This window comes from Oncorhynchus mykiss, chromosome 17 (assembly GCF_057628025.1).
Source record: "Oncorhynchus mykiss isolate SJ-2025 chromosome 17, ASM5762802v1, whole genome shotgun sequence".
Lineage (NCBI taxonomy): Eukaryota > Metazoa > Chordata > Actinopteri > Salmoniformes > Salmonidae > Oncorhynchus > Oncorhynchus mykiss.
This window is the reverse complement of record NC_143038.1, coordinates 65,333,640-65,352,574: the sequence shown is the minus strand read 5'-3', so window position 1 is coordinate 65,352,574 and position 18,935 is coordinate 65,333,640. Positions and strand designations below refer to the sequence as shown.

Here is an 18,935-nt window from a genome sequence, read left to right as displayed (position 1 = left end):
TAGGCCTGCTAAGTTGAGATAAAATGGTAGCGTTTCGTTTGTAAAGTTCTATGAACTGTGATGATATGTTATGAAGTCTGGTGTAGACTCAAATTTAGGAAGTTTTCATAATGAATCTTGTTCTGGAGGAAGCTCTGCATTGTGGTTACTAGCTGGTACAGCCACAAAGTCATAAAATCTGAATTGAAACCTAACCTTAACCACACTGCCGCCAGAGCCATGTCCCAGTGAGACACAGGTGCCAGCCCACGTAGAAACTGAAAAGTCAGCCTTTTTTGGTAAAATAGTGTTGTAAATCCTGTATTGACTTGTGCCTACTTTGTCTACATGATGCTTGAATGGTGTATATAGACCATGTAGAGCTATCACAGCCTGACTGGGAGCACAAAGGCAACGTGACATTCAACAAATTGAAACACTATAAGACTAGTGGCAATTAAACAATAAATGGAAGAAATTGTTCAGTGTTCCTCAGGAGTAGACTCAAAGCCAATGAATGTTCTGTTCCTAACTTAATCTGAAAACACCTGGTCATGACTGAATAAAGTAAATCTTGTAGCCAGAAGTACCCACTGGGCAAAAACTGGTTGAATCAATGTTGTTTCCACCTCATTTCGACCAAATCAATGTGGAAAACTATGAATCTTTAACCTAAATCCAATGACAGGGTGACATTTTTGGTTGATTTCACATTGAATTCACGTTAGTTGACAACTCAACCAAATGTAAATCAAAACGACACTATCTAGAACCTAAAAGGGTTATTCGTCTGTCTCCAGAGGAGAAAACTTTGGAGAACCCTTTTTGTTTCCAGGTAGAACTCTTTTGGTTCAAGGTAGAACCCTTTTCACAGAGGGTTCTACATGGAACCCAAAATGGTTCTTCCTGGAACAAAAATGGTTATCCTATGGGGACAGCCAAAGAAAAAAACGTTCCAAAAGGGTTCTAAGAGAGTTGAAGTTGAACTGACATCTGCCCAGCGGGTAGCTTTGAGATGTCAAGTCTCCCTGTTCTATCAGGCTTATTTTCATCTGAAATCTTTCATATTATACCAAGTCTTCTTGTCTGTCCCAATGTCCAAATGCCATGTTGGCTTTCGCCTTGTTTTCTTTTTACACAATCTTAAATAAACGTAACCCAACTGTAAAATCTACATGCTTGATTGGCATGTAGTAAGGCCTCTATGCTGCCTTCCAGAACATGTGATGATCTACTGCATCGATGGGAACATATCCATCCGTCCAACAGTTTTACACCAATCCTGGATGCTCCCTTATCTCCAAGTGTTTTCATTTGAAGTTAATGATTGTAGACAGGATTATCCCTCTCTCTCATATTTGTGTAAGGTTATAACTGAGAGGACTTTTTTTTGATGGTGTCCTATCCAACATTTCACACTAAAACAAATGTTACTGAAATGAATGCAATCTGTGGATTGGAGCGTTACAGTTTGAGTCCTTGAGTGATTCAGTATCCATATGTTCCTAAAAACTGGACATTATCTTCTCTTTCTACAAGTGCTTATATCTATTATAATTGTATTACATGTACTAGAATTGTTTTTCCAACCTACTGACTCGTGCAATGGAATGGAATGACTTATTTATGGCTGATCTGTGACTATGTTTTATGGCTGATTTATGACTGCATCATTTTTCTCAAAGCTGACTTTGCTTCTCTGGAACATCTAATCAGTCAAATGTTGAGCAATCTGGTCTTGGAGTCCATAAGTACTGGAGGATTTCTTGTTGCAGAACCCCTTTCATGCTTTGAAAGTCACAACTGTGTCAGGCTGACCATACATGGTGTTCTAGAACTATACCAACCGTTCTATTTAATGGTAGATCGGAAGGCGGGCCAAACACACTTCATCAAGTCAGATATAATGATCATTCCGTTTTAGAATCTTGGTAGGCAGTGCAGTGAATTCTGTATATTTTGTCCTTGGGTGATGATTAACTAAAGGTGTGTTTATGGTTAGCCGACACCAAGAGTGTGTTCTTCCATGCTTTTGTTAGGATAAGGGGACCACACAAGGAAGTCTTGCTAAACAGGAGGATGCATTTCTAGTAATTCTCAACTTTATTCAACCTCAACAAGTACGGAAGACTTAACAAATAGGAATATTGGACATTTGTTCTTGGAATTCTCAGACGTTTGTATAAGGATGTTTCTTTCAATTGTGGATGTCTATTGTAAGTGTCAAAGAACTGCAATAATCCAAACATGTTATCTGCATTAATACATTTCTGAGGTGCTTATCTAGTTGACTGAGAATTTATTTGCTATTGTTTTGTTTTCTTGGAATACTGAAAAAAGGTTGGACTCAATTTGAACAAAATTGATTTATTTGACATTCTTGATCAAATCAAACATTCCTTTTCTACTTAGTGAACGTTAAATATCAATGCTACACCTGTTCTGTAATTAACATACCATTTATCTGATTAAATTGTAAATAGGAAAAATAGTGTGCATTGGAAAGAAAGGAAATTAAACATTAGCAACATTGCCTAACATTCAACCTCTAAGATCTAAGTGGCGACCAGTGGGTGAAAGTGGTTAGATAGTGAAGATTAGATAAGTGTTGGTCTCTGCCGGAGGGATCTCTTCTGTACTCATTAACCATGACGACGGGTACAGGGGGCCCAGTGGCCTCGTTCTCTGTGTGGGACTATGTGGTGTTTGTGGGGACAGTACTGGGGGCGGCCGGCATCGGCCTGTTCCAAGCCATCCGGGGCCGCAAGAACACCAGCAGCGATGAGTTTCTGCTGGGGGGTCGTCAGATGACAGCGGTGCCCGTCGCCATGTCCCTCACTGCCAGCTTCATGTCTGGCATCACCGTGATCGGCACTCCAGCAGAGGCCTATCGGTTTGGGGCGGCCTTCTGGATATTTGGCATCTCCTATGCCATCATGTCCATCATCACCGCTGAAATCTTCGTCCCTCTCTTCTACCGCCTGGGCATCACCAGCACCTACGAGGTACTGTAAGATATACCAAGCTGGGTCAGACCCGCCTGGGCATCACCAGCACCTACGAGGTACTGTAAGATATACCAGGCTGGGTCAGACCCACCTGGGTCAAATACATACACAGTATGTCAAATACATTACAACATTTGAGGTGGAAATAGCTTGATGATTCCTATCGGTGTAAGCAAGGTGGATTGAGATAAAGTTATAGGGGTATGAATTAAGATGATAGCAAGGGGGGTGAAGATGAGAGGGTTTGCTCTAAAATATTTTACCCCTTTTTCTCCCCATTTGGTTGTTACGGTCTTGTCCCATCGCTGCAACATCCATACGGATTCGGCAGAGACGAAGGTCGAGAGCTGTGCGTCCTCCGAAACACAACCCCGCCAAGCCCCGCTGTTTCTTGACACAATGCATACTTAACCCGGAAGCCAGCCGCACCAATGTGTCGGAGGAAACACCGTACACCTGGTGACTGTGTCAGCGTCCATGCGTCCAGCCTGCCACAGGAGTCGCTAGAGTCGCTAGAGCGCGATGGGACAAGGACATCCCGGCCAGCCAAACCCTCCCTTAACCCGGACGACACTGGGGCAATTGTGTGTCGCCTCATGGGTCTCCCGGGCACGGCCGGCTGCGACACAGCCCGGTATCGAACCAGGATCTGTAGTAATGCAGCCTTAGACCGCTGCGCCAGCAGTTGTAATGTAACTAATAATTAATCAGTGATCCGTGAAAACAATCTAATCCAGGAGGGGTGCCAAGATGTTACATCTGTTACATTCAGCATCTGGGGACTTTACCTACTAAAAATATGTGACTAGTTGCTATAAAAGTAATTACAGGTATTTAATTAGTTTTGTGCACCAAGCAACCATTTAGCAGGTTGGCATTTATTGGGATGAGTCATGTACTGGAGGCAGCTCTGCAGGGTAATCACTGGCTGGCATTGACACAAAGTCATAAAATCAGATTTTAAACCTAAAAATAACCTTTACCACACTGCTAACCTTATGCCTAATGCTAACCTTAAATTAATATTTGAAAAAAAGCAAATGTTTGTTTTCAGAATTTTTTACAATATATATAGCCAATTTTGGCTGCAGCTGGCACATCCAGTGGAAATCGCTCAGATCTGCCTCCAGGACCAGATTCATCCCAATAAACATCAACCTGCACCCATTTATGACTTGAACAAAACAGATGTAGACCTGCAGATAGTCAGACTACTGAAAAGTCTATGAATCTTTCTTCATCATCACTTCCTGACTAGGAAAAAAGATTTATAAGTGTAAAAAGCCAATGAAATCAGGCCAGGTTTGACTGAAATGTTTATTTTTTCTCTAGTATCTGGAGATGCGTTTCAACAAGTTGATTCGGGTGATCGGGACCACCATGTACATCATACAAACGGTAAACATTCAGTTAACATCACGAAAATGGGGCAAAAGGGTAGATCTTAATGAAGCTAATGTTTTCCAAAGGATATGGTGGAAACAAAAATCTCAATAATGCATTAACTACAGAAAATGGCAACATTTGTCCTTGTCCTTTTTTTCCATTGCCTGATTTCAGGAAGAGAATCTGGGCATCTAAGGTAAACATTCTGCTTTATGAATGTGCATCAAGCATATGTTTACATCCATCAACTATTGGCTGATTTTGTTTCAGGCCCTGTACACTGGTATGGTCATCTACGCCCCAGCTCTTGCTCTCAATCAAAGTAAGTCATATGCAAAGTATCTCTGTAATGTCCTTTAATGAATCAAAATAATATTATTATCTGACTGTTGACAGAAGATCAATCTCTGGACCAAACTGATGATACATCTTTATCTAATTAAATTGGACTGTGACCTGCCAATAAAGGTATTGTCTAGTTGCTTACCAATTGATGCAGCACGAAAGAGGATATGCAGATGTCGATAGGCTAAGTGATAATATCACAGGGAATTCAAATGTGTCTATACTGAACAAAAATATAAACGCAACATGCAACAATTTCAAAGATTTTACTGAGTTACAGTTCATAAGGAAAACAGTCAATTGAAATAAATTCATTAGGCCCTAATCTGTTGATTTGACATGACTGAGAATACTGATATGCATCTGTTGGTCACAGATACCTTAAAAAGAGTGGGCCTCCCATCGATAAAATGCAATTGTGTTCGTTGTCCGTAGCTTATGACTGCCCATACCATAACCCCACCACCATGTGGCACACTGTTCATGATGTTGACAATAGCGAACCGCTCGCCCACACAACGCAACACACGTGGTCTGTGGTTGTGAGGCCGGTTGGATGTAAAGCCAAATTCGCTAAAATGATGTTGAAGGTGGCTTATGGTAGAGAAATTAACATAAAATTATCTGGCAACAGCTCTGGTGGACATTCCTGCAGCCACCATACCAATTGCACACTCCCTGATCTGTGGCATTGTGTTGTGTGACAAAACTGCATCTTATTGTCCAGAGCACAAGGTGCACCTGTATAAGGAACATGCTGTTTAATCAGCTTCTTGATATGCTACACCTGTCAGGTATATGGATTATCTTGGAAAAGAAGAAATGCTCACTAACAGGGATGGAAACTAATTTGTGGAGTGCTTTTCGTGCATATTGAACATTTTTGGGAGCTTTTATCTCAGCTCATGAAAGATCTGACCAAGACTTTACATGTTACGTTTATCTATTTGTTTCAGGTCATGGAAACAGTATTATTAGTATTATTTGGAAAAGCTGTGTAAATGGGTCTGTACTTGTGTGTGTTTCAGTCACAGGGCTGGACCTCTGGGGAGTGCTGGTGGCCACTGGGGTGGTGTGCATCATCTACTGCACCCTGGTCAGTGGTTCATCAGATCTCACTCACCAATCAGCAATCAACTCCTTCACACTATGACAATACATATTTTAATATTGAATATTTATTAGGATCCCAATTAGCTGACACAATAATGTCCTGATAGGACAGGAGAAGTACTCCAGATATAACAAACTGACTCTAGCCCCCCGACACGACACAACTACTGCAGCATAAATACTGTAGGCTGAGACAGGAGGGGTCAGGAGACACTGTGGCCACATCCGATGATACACTCGGACAGGGCCAAACAGGAAGGATATAACCCCACCCACTTTGCCAAAGCACAGCCCCCACACCACTAGAGGGATATCTTCAACCACCAACTTACCATTCTGAGACAAGGCCGAGTATAGCCAACAAAGATCTCCGCCACGGCACAACCCAAGGTTGTCAAATTATATTGTCACATGCGCCGAATACAACCTTATGCTTACTTACAAGCCCTTAACCAATAAGAAATAGAGTTAAGAAATATCTACTAAATAAACTAAAGTAAAAAATATAAAAATAAATCCAGAAGGAACAAAATAAAATTTCATAACAATAATGAGGCTATACAGTATACAGGGGGTACCGAGTCAATACGCGGGGGTACAGGTTATTCGAGGTAATTTGTAAAGTGACATAGATAATGCATAGATAATGAACAGTGAATAGCATCAGTGTAAAAACAAAGGGAGGGGTAAATATTCCAGGTGGCCATTTGATTAATTGTTTAGCAGTCTTATGGCTTGGGGGTAGAAGCTGTTAAGGAGCCTTTGGTCCTAGACTTGGCGCTCTGGTACCGTTTGCCGTGCAGTAGCAGAAAAAACAGTCTATGACTTGGGTGACTGGAGTCTTGACAATTTTTTGGGCCTTCCTCTGACACCGCCTAGTATATAGGTACAGTATATATAGTATATAGGTCCCGGACGTCAGGAAGCTTGGCCATACCAGGCGGTGATGCAGCCGGTCAGGATGCTCTCGATGGTGCAGGATATGGGGAACCATGCAAAATCATTTCAGTGTGCTGAGGGAGAAAAGGTGTCTTTGGACCATGAAAGTTTGTTGTTGATGTGGACACCAAGGAACTTGAAATGCTCAACCCCCTACATTACAGCCCCATTGATGTTAATGCGGGCCTGTTTGGCCCTCCTTTTCCTATAGTCCACGATTAGCTCCTCTGTCTTGCTCACATTGAGGGAGAAGTTGTTTTCCTGGCACCACAATGCCAGGTCTTTGACCTCTTCCCAATAGGCTGTCTCGTCATTGTCGGTGAACAGGCCTACCACTGTTGTGTTGTCAACAAACTTAATGATGGTGTTGGAGTCGCGCTTGTCCACGCAGTCGTGGGTGATCAGGGAGTACAGGAGGGGACTAAGCAGGCACCCTGAGGGACCCCAGTGTTGAGGATCAGTGTGACAGATGTGCTGTTGTCTACCCTTACCACCTGGGGGTGGCCCGTTAGGAAGTCCAGGATCCAGTTGTAGAGGGAGGTGTTTAGTAACAGAGTTCTTAGCTTAGTGATGAGCTTTGAGGGTACGATGGTGTTGAACACTGAGCTGTAGTCAAGGAACAGCATTCTCACATAGGTGGTCCTTTTGTCCAGATGGGGAAGGGCAGTGTGGAGTGTGATTGGGATTGCGTCATATGTGGATCTGTTTGGAGTGGGTCTAGGGTGTTGATGTGAGCCATGACCAGCCTTTCAAAGCACTTCATGGCTACCAACGTGAGTGCTACGGGGCAGTAATAATTTAGGCAGGTTAGCTTCTCTATCTTGTGAACAGGGACTATGGTGGTCTGTTTGAAACATGTAGATGTTACAGACTCGGTCAGGGAGAGGTTGAAAATGTCAGTGAAGACACTTGCCAGTTGGTCCGCACATGCTTTGAGTACCTGTCCTGGTAATCCGTCTGGCCCCATGGCTTTGTGAATGTTGACCTGTTTAAAGATCTTACTCACATTGGCTACGGAGAGTGTGATCACACAGTCGTCCGGAACAGCTGGTGCTCTCTTACATGCTTCAGTGTTGCATGCCTCGAAGCGAGCATACAAGGCATTTATCTCATCTGGTAGGCTCGCATCACTGGGCAGCTCACGTCTGGGTTTCCCTTTGTAGTCCGTAATAGTTTGCAAGCCTCGACACATCCTACTAGCGTCAGAGCCGGTGTAGTAGGATTCAATCTTAGTCCTGAATTGACACTTTGCCTGTTAGATTTTTCGTGTGAGGGCATAGCAGGATTTCTTATAAGCATCCGGATTAGTGTCCCGCTCCTTGAAAGTGGCAGCTCTAGCCTTTAGCTTTGTGCGAATGTTGTCTGTAATCCATGGCTTCTGGTTGGGATATGTACGTACGGTCACTGTGGGGTCGACGTTGTCGATGCACTTATTGATGAAGCTGAGGTGGTATACTCCTCAATGTCATTGGATGAATCCTGGAACATTTTCCAGTCTATGCTATCACATGTGACATGCTGGTAAAAATGAGGTAAAACGGATTTTAGTTTGCATGCATTAAAGTCCCCTGCCACTAGGAGCGCCACTTCTGGATGAGCATTTTCTTGTTTGCTTATGGCCTTATACGGATCGTGGTCTTAGTGCCAGCATCGGTTTGTGGTAAATAGACGGCTATGAATAATATAGATGAGAACTCTCTTGGTAGATAGTGTGGTTTACAGTTTATCATGAGATACTCTACCTCAGGCGAACAATACCCCGAGACTTCTTTAATATTAGAAATCGCGCACCAGCAGTTATTGACAAATAGACACACACCCTCGCCCCGCGTCTTACCAGACATATCTGCTCTGTCCGGCTGATGCAGGGTGTAATGATTCATAGGTGTTCGTAATAATGAATGTCAGCTGTGCGTAATGATGAATCCCAGGACCAGTGGTTAGTACTCTGGCGACGTCATACGCCGGAGGGGAGGAGCAGGAGCAGACGTGACACAGGGAGAAGCCAGCCAACTCTATATTAACCTTTTCGTCGTTTAACCACGTCTCTGTGAAACATAAGATATTACGGTTTTTATTGTCCCGTTGGTAAGATAGTCTTAATCGTAGATCGTCCAGTTTGTTTTCCAATGATTGCACGTTGGCCAATAACTTGGAGGGTAGTGGTGGTAGTGGTGGTTTACCTACTCGTTGGCTAATTCTTACAAGCAACCGCCCTCCTCCCCCCATTTTCTCTGTCTTTACTTCACGCAGATGACAGGTGTTTGGGCCTTGTCTCAACAAAGCAGTATATCCTTCGCTTCGGACTCATTACAGAAAGAATCTTTGTCCAGGGCCAGATGTTTTTCCTGAACCCATGACATGTTCATGCAGGGAAAAGTCTCAGCCCCAGTTATGGGCAATTACTACTGTAGGGTCCAGTTTTTTCCTGGTCAGGTCACAGGGTCAGGGAACACACTTAAACCTACACATGAACAAACCTCTTTGGTGCACATGAGGTTGCAGCATACCTTCCTTCCCCTGACTCCATGTTGCATTGTGGTTTTCAGGGAGGGCTGAAGGCGGTCATATGGACAGACGTGTTCCAGATGGTGATCATGTTAGCAGGCTTCGTGGCCGTCATCGCCAGGGGGGCTGTCATCCAGGGAGGTCTGGGGAAGATCTGGGATGACTGTTACCAAGGAGGCAGGCTCAACCTTTTTGAGTAAGTAAAATAGCCACACGTCATGCAGGGCTTAATTACCACCACAGTATGACTCCCTATAGTTATCTGAGAATTGTGACTTTAATACCTTCTAATGCAGTTTTGATCCAGACCCTTTGAAGCGTCACACGTTCTGGACGATCGTGGTTGGTGGCAGTGTGATGTGGGCGTCCATCTACTCCATCAACCAGTCACAGGTCCAGCGTTACATCTCCTGCAAAACCCTAACTCAAGCCAAACTGTGAGTGGCACTCCTACCTTCCACAGTCATAACATACAGGAACAGCTGTGAATGAAGAATAGCAATATGAGTGTTTGTTCCATGTTGGCTTTTTTTTAAACCCTCAGGTCACTGTATGTGAATATGATTGGTCTCTGGGTGACTGTGAGCTTAGCAGTGTTCTCCGGCCTCACCATGTACTCCATTTACAAGAACTGTGATCCACTCACCAATGGTGATGTAGGGGCACTTGATCAGGTCAGTAAATGTAAGACAGCTATGGCTCTTACACAGGCATGGACAGTGCTGCACTATGGCAGTGTTATTGAAAGCTAGTGGGTGGGTGCTTATATTTGTCCTATTTCACACATGCACGCGTGTGTATTATTATGTATGTGTGAATTGGACAGGACTGTGTGTGGGATTAATAGTGTGTGTTGTGTGTGTGTGTAAACAAGCTGCTTCCATACCTGGTAATGGACATCCTGGCAGCCTATCCTGGAGTCCCTGGGTTGTTTGTTGCGGCAGCATACAGTGGTACACTGAGGTGAGTATTCTCCAGGGGAACCCAAATAGACAAGGTCCGCTGACACAAATCTTCCAGGTGGCAAAGATCTGGATAGATATAGTCACTTATCAGCATAGTAACAAACCCCTACCTCGCAACCCCTCCCCGTTCTGGATCTGGAACCAGACCGCGGTCCGCCTATTGTGTATAGCAGGTATACACTAACAAATGCATGCAAACTTCCACTACTTTTACAACTAACCTACCAATGAATGTGTTTAACCATGAGTTCCCTGCAGACAAAGGGCAATTCCTCCTTTTTCTCTTTGCCTCATCTATTGTCATTGCGTCTGTTTCAGTACTGTGTCCTCCAGCATCAATGCGCTGGTGGCTGTCACTGTGGAGGACTTCATTAGGCCAATGTACAAAAACCTGACAGATAAACAGGTGACCTGGATGAACATGGGCCTCAGTGAGTTTCACACAAAACACTGTGTATATGTGGGTTCATTCAAATAGTAATGTCACACAAATAAAGGTCAGTTTGACATTTGCCGAGGTATGTACATTATATGTCAATACTTTGCATGGAAAAATACTTTGCATTGAAATATATTTATAATCATGAAATGTGTATGGAATATTTAATTACCTTTGCACCTATTCCAGGTGTTTTCTTCGGATTTTTGTGCATTGGGATGGCTGCAATAGCTTCACTGATGGGGAGCATTCTGCAGGTAGGAAAACTATAATCAGAAGTGACTCCGTATCGCCACCTGCTGTTTCGTAGTTGTCACTTCTACTTTATGTCTCTAACGTTGTCTCTTTTCAGGCAGCCCTGTCCATATTTGGAATGATCAGTGGCCCTCTTCTTGGGCTTTACCTCTTAGGCATGTTCTGGCGCACAGCAAACTCAACAGTAGGTATCCCACATCTTATTCATATCACTTTCATTATTCATACTTAAAGAATGATATACTAATTTACTCAAAGATATATTACTAACCAGTAACACTATAAATGTTCTGACATGCAAATATTTTGGTTGTTGAATACAAAACAATGTTAGACAATATAATGACATAGAAATGTATTATATCTTTATGGGTGAGACTGAGACGGCTTCCTTGTGCATTGCAGGGGGGACTCACAGGGCTGATTATGGGCCTTGTTATTACCCTGTGGGTGGGGATTGGAGCTCAGATATACCCACCCTTAGCTGATAAAACCAACCCCCTGCCAATCAGTGTGGCAGGCTGTAACCGCACACAGGACCTGAACTACACCACCCTGGCCCCATGGACCAGTGCAGTAACAATGACCCCTCTGCCTGAGTGAGTTACTCACGGTCACTCTATAATCACTGTCTTCAAAGTCACCCTATTCCACATATAGTGCACAATTTTATTCCAGAGTCCTATGTTGCTTATAGCTAACTATGGGTTAGCAGCCTTGTTGAAACAGGCTGATCTTGTGAGCTCACATTCTGTTTCACTGAATGAAAACGTCAATGCTGTGATGATCGTTGTTGGTGGAATTAGCCGAAGATGCAGCATGAGGTAGGTTACTCATATTCTTTAATGATAACCAGGAAAAACAAGAAAGAGAGAACCAACGAAACGTACAGCCTTATAGGGCTCAACAGCAACAATACAAGAACAAGATCCTATAACATAGGTGGAGAAAAAGGCTACCTAAGTATGATTCCCAATCAGAGACAACGATAGACAGCTGTCTGATTGGGAACCACACTCGGCCAAACACAAATAAATACAACACATAGAATGCCCACCCAAATCACACCCTGACCAAACCAAATAGAGACATAAAAAGGCTCTCTAAGGTCAGGGCATGACAGTACCCCCCCAAAGTTGCGGACTCCGGCCGCAAAACCTGAACCTATAGGGGAGGATCCGGGTGGGCATCTATCCTCGGTGGTGACTCTGGTGCGGGACCCTCGTCACCAACCCCGGACTGGCGACCCTCTTTGCAGACCCCGGACTGGGGACCCTCGTGGTAGGCCCAGGGCTGGGGACCTTCGCTGCAGGCCCCAGACTGTTGACGCTCACTGCAGGCCCCGGACTGGGGACCGTCCCTGGAGGCTCCGGACTGGGGACCGTCGCCGGAGGCTCCGGACTGGCGACCGTCGCCGGAGGCTCCGGACTGGCGACCGTCGCCGGACTCATATTCTTTAATGATAACCAGGAAAAACAAGAAAGCGAGAACCAACGAAACATACAGCCTTGTAGGGCTCAACAGCAACAATACAAGAACAAGATCCCACAACATAGGTGGGAAAAAAGGCTACCTAAGTATGATTCCCAATCAGAGACAACGATAGACAGCTGCCTCTGATTGGGAACCACACTCGGCCAAACACAAAGAAATACAACACATAGAATGCCCACCCAAATCACACCCTGACCCATCCAAATAGAGACATAAAAAGGCTCTCTAAGGTCAGGGCGTGACAAATGCAGCGGTCAGTCTGGTTTCACAAGATGGCGCCGACAGATAGGGCAGCTTTACTTCTAGCTACAAAGCAACTTTGTAGTATACATTTTTTTGTTAGTTATTTCTTACATTATTATTCCAGGAAATGTTTTGTGTTATTACATACACCCAGAAATAACTTTTTAATATCAGAGTGGCGGTAACTCACCAGCATTTTGACCGGGAATACGACTTTACCGAATTGGATTCCAGAGGCTGGACGAGAAGAGGTATTCGGAGTGGACTTCTAGTCCGACTCAGGAGGCGCACACCATCCACCGCATCCAAGTATATTATTCGCTAATGTTCAGTCTCTGGACAATAAATTAGACGAGCTCAGGGTTCTCAGCTAGCTGGGTTCTCAGTATATAGCATCGACAGGATTAAAGAACTCTCCGGGAAGAAGAAAGGCTGGGGTGTATGTTTCATGATTAACCACTAATGGTGTGATTGTGATAACATACAGAAACTCAAGTCCTTTCGTTCACCCAACCTAGGATACCTCACAATCAAATGCCGACCGTAATACCTCCCAAGAGAATTCTCTTCAGTTATAGTCACAGCCGTGTATATTCCCCCTCAAGCTGATACCACGACGGCCCTCAAAGAACTACACTGGACTTTAAGCAAACTGGAAACCACATAACCTGAGGCCGCATTTATTGTAGCTGGGGATTTTAACAAAGCAAATTTGAGGAAAACACTACCGAAGTTCTATCAACACATTGACTGTAGTACTCGGCCACTGCTATTACAACTTCCGGGATGCCTACAAGACCTCCCCTGCCCTCCCTTCTGCAATTCTGACCACGACTCCATTTTTCTCCTCCCTTCCTATCAGCAGAAACTCAAACAGGAAGTATCCGTGCTAAGGATTATTCAATACTGGTCTGACAAATCGGAATCCACGTTTCAAGATTGCTTTGATCACCTGGACTGGGATATGTTCCGGGTAGCCTCTGAGAATAACATTGACGAATATACTGATATGGTGACTTAGTTTATCAGGAAGTAAATAGGAGATGTTGTACCCACTGTGACTATTACAACCTACATTAACCGTGCATAGATGGCAGTTAAACTGAAAGCGCTCAGACATGAGACGGCTGTGGCAGGGTCTACAGACAACCACAGACTACAAAGGGAAAACCAGCCACGTCACAGACACCGATGTCTTGCTTCCGGACAAGCTAAACACCTTCTTCGCCCGCTTTGAGGATAACACAGTGCCACCGACACGGACTGCTATCAAGGACTGTGGGCTCTCCTTCTCTGTGGCCGAAGTGAGTAAGAGATTTATGCGTTAGCCTTTGCAAGGCTGCCAGCCTAGACCAGCTGGCTTGAGTGTTTGAGGACATATTTAATCTCTCCCTATCCCAGTCTGCTGTCCCCACTTGCTTCAAGATGTCCACCATTGTTCCTGTTCCCAAAAAAGCTAAGGTAACTGAAATAAATGACTTTCTCCCCGTAGCACTCACTTCTCTCATCATGAAGTGCTTTGAGAGGCTAGTTAAGGATCATATCACCTCTACCTTACCTGACACCGTAGACCCACTTCAATTTGCTTATCACCCCAATAGATCCACAGATGATGCAATCGCCATTGCACTGCACACTGCCCTATCCCATCTGGACAAGAGAAATACCTATGAAAGAATGCTGTTCATTGACTATATCTCAGCATTCAACACCATAGTACCCTCCAAGCTCATCATTAAGCTTGGGGCCCTGGGTCTGAACCCCACACTCTGCAACTGGGTCCTGGACTTCCTGATGGGCCGCCCACAGGTGGTGAAGGTAGGAAACGACACCTCTTCGCTGATCCTCTACACAGGGGCCCCACACGGGTGCGTGCACAGCATCCTCCTGTATTCCCTGTTCACCCATGACTGTGTGGCCACAATCATCAAGTTTGCAGACGACACAACCATAGTAGGCCTGATTACCAGGAAAATAACCTCTCACTCAAGGTTGACAAAACAAAGGAGCTGATCATGGACTTCAGGAAAAAGCAGAGGGAGCCACGCCCCTATACAAATCAACAGGACTGCAGTGGAGCAAGTGAAAAGCTTCAAGTCCCTCGGCGTACACATCACTGACGATCTGAAATGGTCCACCCACACAGACAGTGTGGTGAAGAAGGCACAACAGTGCCTCTTCATCCTCAGGAGGCTGAAGACATTTTGCATGGCACCTAAAACCCTCACAAACTTTTACAGATACACAATTGAGAGCATCCTGTTCGGCTGTATCACCGCCTGGTATGGCAACTGCACCACCTGAAACCGCAGGACTCTCCAGAGGGGGGTGCGGTCTTCCCAATGCATCACCGTGGACTACTAACTACCTATCAACTACCTACCCTCCAGTATACCTACAGCACCCGATGTCACAGGAAGGCCAAAAAGATAATCAAGGACAACAACCACCCAAGCCGCTGCCTGTTAACCCTGCTCTCATCCAGAAGTCGAGGTCAGTAAAGGTGCATCAAAGCTGGGACCGAGAGACTGAAAATCAGCTTCTATCTCAAAGCCATCAGACTGTTAAATTAGCCATCACTAGGCGTCTTCCACCCGGTTACGTAACCCTGCACCTTAGACGCTGCTGTCCTATATACATAGACTTGAAATCACTGGCCTCTTTAATAATGGAACACTAGTCACTCTAATAATGTTTACATATTTTTGCTTTACTCATCTCATATCTATATACTGTATACTCTATTCTACTGTATTTTAGTCTTTGCCACTCTGACATTGCTCATCCTAATATTTATTTAGTCCTTGAGCTAGAAACACAAGCATTTTGCTACACCCGCAATAACATCTGCTAAACGTGTAAGTGACAAATAAGATTTGATTTGATTTAACAAAGCTAATGTGTTAGCGCAAGGCTACTGTGTTAGTGTGGGCTCAGGTATGACTCTTCATCTTATTGTTACAGTGACCGTCCAGCTCTGGCAGACTCTTGGTACTCCCTGTCCTACTTGTACTTCTGTCTTCTGGGCACTTTGGTGACTGTGATCGTGGGCTTGGTGGTAAGCGCTATCACAGGTGAGGCTACCTCCTTTAGATCCAACCCTAACAGCATAGTGCATGATATGATTTTTTTTTTTTGACTGCATGACCTGACCAGGACAAACTTTACATTTGACATTTACGTCATTTAGCAAACACTCTTATCCAGAGCCACTTACATGACCTATTCGTGTTAAGTGCCTTGCTCAAGGGCAAAGATAGATTTTTCACCTAGTCAGCTCGGGATTCAAACCAGCAAACTTTTGGTTACTGGCCCAAAGCTCTTAACCACTACGCTCTTAACTCTGGGGCTAGTTGTTCCTGGTCAGGGCTGTTAAAGGGAAAATTCCTGGCACTAGGCATAATGACTTTGGCTGGTTCAAATTGATATTTTATGCAGTTAGTTAAACGTGACGTCTCCCTGTGTTGTCTGTCCAGGTGGCTGCAAGCAGGAAAAGCTAAGCTCAGATCTCTTTGTAAGGAGAAGTGATCTATTCTGTGCTGGCTGTGGCAAGGACTCAGAGGTAAAGCTTCTTCCCCCACCCCACTTCACCTCACCTCACCCCACCTCTCTCTCTCTCTCTCATACCGTAGGCCTACAGCTGTATTAAATGTTTTGTGCCTGTGTTAACTGGCTCCTGGTGTGGTCTTTGTGTGTCTTCTGCAGGCATCAGAACCTGAGATAAATGAAAAGGCTGGGTCAGAGCTGAAGAAGGGATCAAACAATGCTGGATTCCAAGACACTCAGTTTAACATTGTGGAGAAGGATGTGGAGAAGGTCACTAAAATGTGATGCTGCCACCAAGCTAAATGCACTCTGTCAACTGGAGTTCTCCAAGAGAACAATTTTTCCTCTTACCTTTCCATTCTACTTTTATTGTAATGAAATTCATTACTAAGAGAAGGAACCCCAAGTGTGTAATAATGTAGGTTGATACAGTTGATCAACTAGCTAGCTCATGTATGTTAGGCTAACTAGCTATCTAAATCTTATAGTTATCATAGCCAGATTACTTGCCCAGGTGCCTCGACCCCCAGGGGGCCTCCATTGATTTTGTAGAGTCATTAAAGTATCATATGAACACACATAAGACATGGCAAAATGTGTAGAATTGCAGGAAATGAGCTTTAAAACTGTAAAATGTTCTCTAAACCAACAAGAGTGGTGTGAATAGTTTAGGATCCCATGTGTTGTGAGGTGGTTTGTTACTATCCCAATAAATTACCACATCCATCCAGCCACCTAGGAAATGTGTGTGACCAGACCTTCTCAAATAGTAGTTGAGCATCCCTGACCTAGGCCATGGAAGGGTACTGCAATGTAAAGCAATATTTGAATGTATACAGCACATGTTGTAAGGTAGGACTTTTCAACCATATGTTAAGATAAAACAATATATAACAATGTAAATCTAACTTAATTGTCAGTAGAAATAAGCATATGCAGTTCATATGTAATCATATTTATTTTGTGTTTACAGCACTTTAGGCTGATATGAGACATTTTACAGCATGTAATATTAATTTTGTGGATATAAAGATTGTGCTGAAATGCGTACCTGTTTGCTTGCTTGATTTATCTGTTATTGTTCTTTTGGGATTTTTTTTTATATTGTCAAGTTTTCATAAACAAGGCAATGAGCTAGACAAGGCAAGTGCACACTTATTTCTAGACGGGTTTGGAGGGAAACAGTTATGCAACTGTATCTTGCATGCTTCACATGCATCTTTACAAAGGTGACAATATTAATTAGGTCAACCATGTATTACTGGCATTTGTTGGCAGCTGACTTGGACATGCAGGTTCAGCCTACCATACGCAAACATCCAAAAAACATAGAGAAAAAGAGACATCTTTTCCCCCCTCTCCCAACCACCAGTTATTTCACCAGTTATTTTAAATAATAACTTAACTGCTCTGCAAAAAGTTCTGATTTGCTGACTGTAAGCCTACACAGAGAGTTAAATTAATCTGACCAATGACCATAGCTGTGTTTGAATACTAACCTCAATAACTGTACTATTTGTGATGTAAATTGAAGCATAGTATGGATATATTTAGTATGCCAAAAGTTTCTGGAAGTTGTACTACATTCGCCAAAAAGTATAAAAGTAGTTGACAGTAGTGGACAGATTGGAAGAAAATGGCGGAAAGTATGCAGCCGAAGTCCAACGAGAGCATCTAATTACTCAACGTTAGGCCTAACATGCGTAAGACAGCTAATCCTTTTAAACCCGATTTATGTAGACAGACTTTTATCTAAAAAGAGTGTCTATTTGACCATAGAGTCTGATGACAACACAACAAAGTTGATAACCCGGTGGGCCAGAAACAAATTCCGGTTCACAGGAAAGAGGCATGCGGTATTGAAACGGTTTGAGTAAGCAGCTGAATTGTGCAGCATTTGTTTCCTTGTCAACCAACAGACAATTATGGAAGTGAACACAGAAGAGGATCGCCCACTTCACTGCTCTCTGTGTTCTGTAGGGAGCAAGGCCCCCAACCAAATCTCGCTTGGGGCCCCCCACTTGATGGCGTAGAACAATTTCCTGCAATTCTACACATTTTGCCATGGGGTGAAAGAAAGTGTTTCAGTTTTAAAGCAAGTTTTCTGCAGTTCTACACATTTTTGCCATGGGCCAGAGAGAAAATGTTGCAATTTTATAACACATTTGATTTAATTCTACAAATTTTGCCATGGGGCAGAGATTTTGTTGTTGTTCCAGCTAATTTCTTGCAATTCTACCAATTTTGCCATGGGGTGGAGATCATTTTTTAATCACTTTTAAAGCAAATATCCTGCAATTCTACACACACAATTTGCCGTTACTATTGCCATGTTAATGACATCCGAGTGAGAGTGACTCACAAAATCAATGGGGGCCCCTTGGAGGTCAGGGGATGACTGTCAGAGACTGACATAACAGAACAATGTTGGTGCACAACCAAATTTTGAAGTTACAGCTTGTTTATTCTACTATTTTAACTGTCAACAGTAAGTTGAGAACCTTACTGAGTAAAGAAAAAAATATATAATAAAAAATGGGAGAGGGGTTGGGGTCAGGGGCCCCCTAGCGACCTGGGGCCCTAAGCAATTGATTATGTTGTTTATGCCTGGAGCCGGCCCTGGTAGTGAGTGGAGAACAGAGTAAGAAGTTTGATCTATGGGATGGGAAAATAAATGACTGCTAAAGCAATAGACCAAGTTCCTGGTTTTACTCT

The 18,935-nt window shown here is 43.7% G+C and overlaps 1 protein-coding gene across 2 annotated transcripts; it reads left to right on the top strand.

Moving 5' to 3' along the window:
- The first annotated feature begins 1,704 nt into the window (after nt 1-1,704).
- Nucleotides 1,705-17,268, top strand: slc5a8l (solute carrier family 5 member 8, like). 2 transcript variants are annotated; one of them, XM_021569991.3, is made up of 15 exons: nt 1,705-2,984; nt 4,320-4,385; nt 4,644-4,695; nt 5,747-5,814; nt 9,320-9,474; nt 9,575-9,715; nt 9,823-9,952; nt 10,153-10,241; nt 10,562-10,674; nt 10,872-10,939; nt 11,035-11,121; nt 11,343-11,536; nt 15,639-15,748; nt 16,151-16,236; nt 16,380-17,268. In XM_021569991.3, the coding sequence occupies exons 1-15, from the start codon at nt 2,628-2,630 to the stop codon at nt 16,503-16,505; spliced, it is 1,842 nt and encodes a 613-aa protein (XP_021425666.1). In that variant the 5' UTR covers nt 1,705-2,627; the 3' UTR covers nt 16,506-17,268. The 2 variants fall into 2 exon arrangements, with proteins under 2 accessions (XP_021425666.1, XP_090062440.1); XM_090206314.1 differs by lacking the exon at nt 1,705-2,984 and adding an exon at nt 3,021-3,043.
- Nucleotides 17,269-18,935: the final 1,667 nt, after the last annotated feature.

Bases quoted from the DNA above. Each gene is read 5' to 3' on its own strand.
- slc5a8l (XM_021569991.3), top strand. From the start codon at position 2,628: ATGACGACGGGTACAGGGGGCCCAGTGGCCTCGTTCTCTGTGTGGGAC. The intron at 10,242-10,561 runs GTGAGTATTCTC...CGTCTGTTTCAG, and splicing joins GCATACAGTGGTACACTGAG to TACTGTGTCCTCCAGCATCA. The intron at 15,749-16,150 runs GTGAGGCTACCT...TTGTCTGTCCAG, and splicing joins GGTGGTAAGCGCTATCACAG to GTGGCTGCAAGCAGGAAAAG.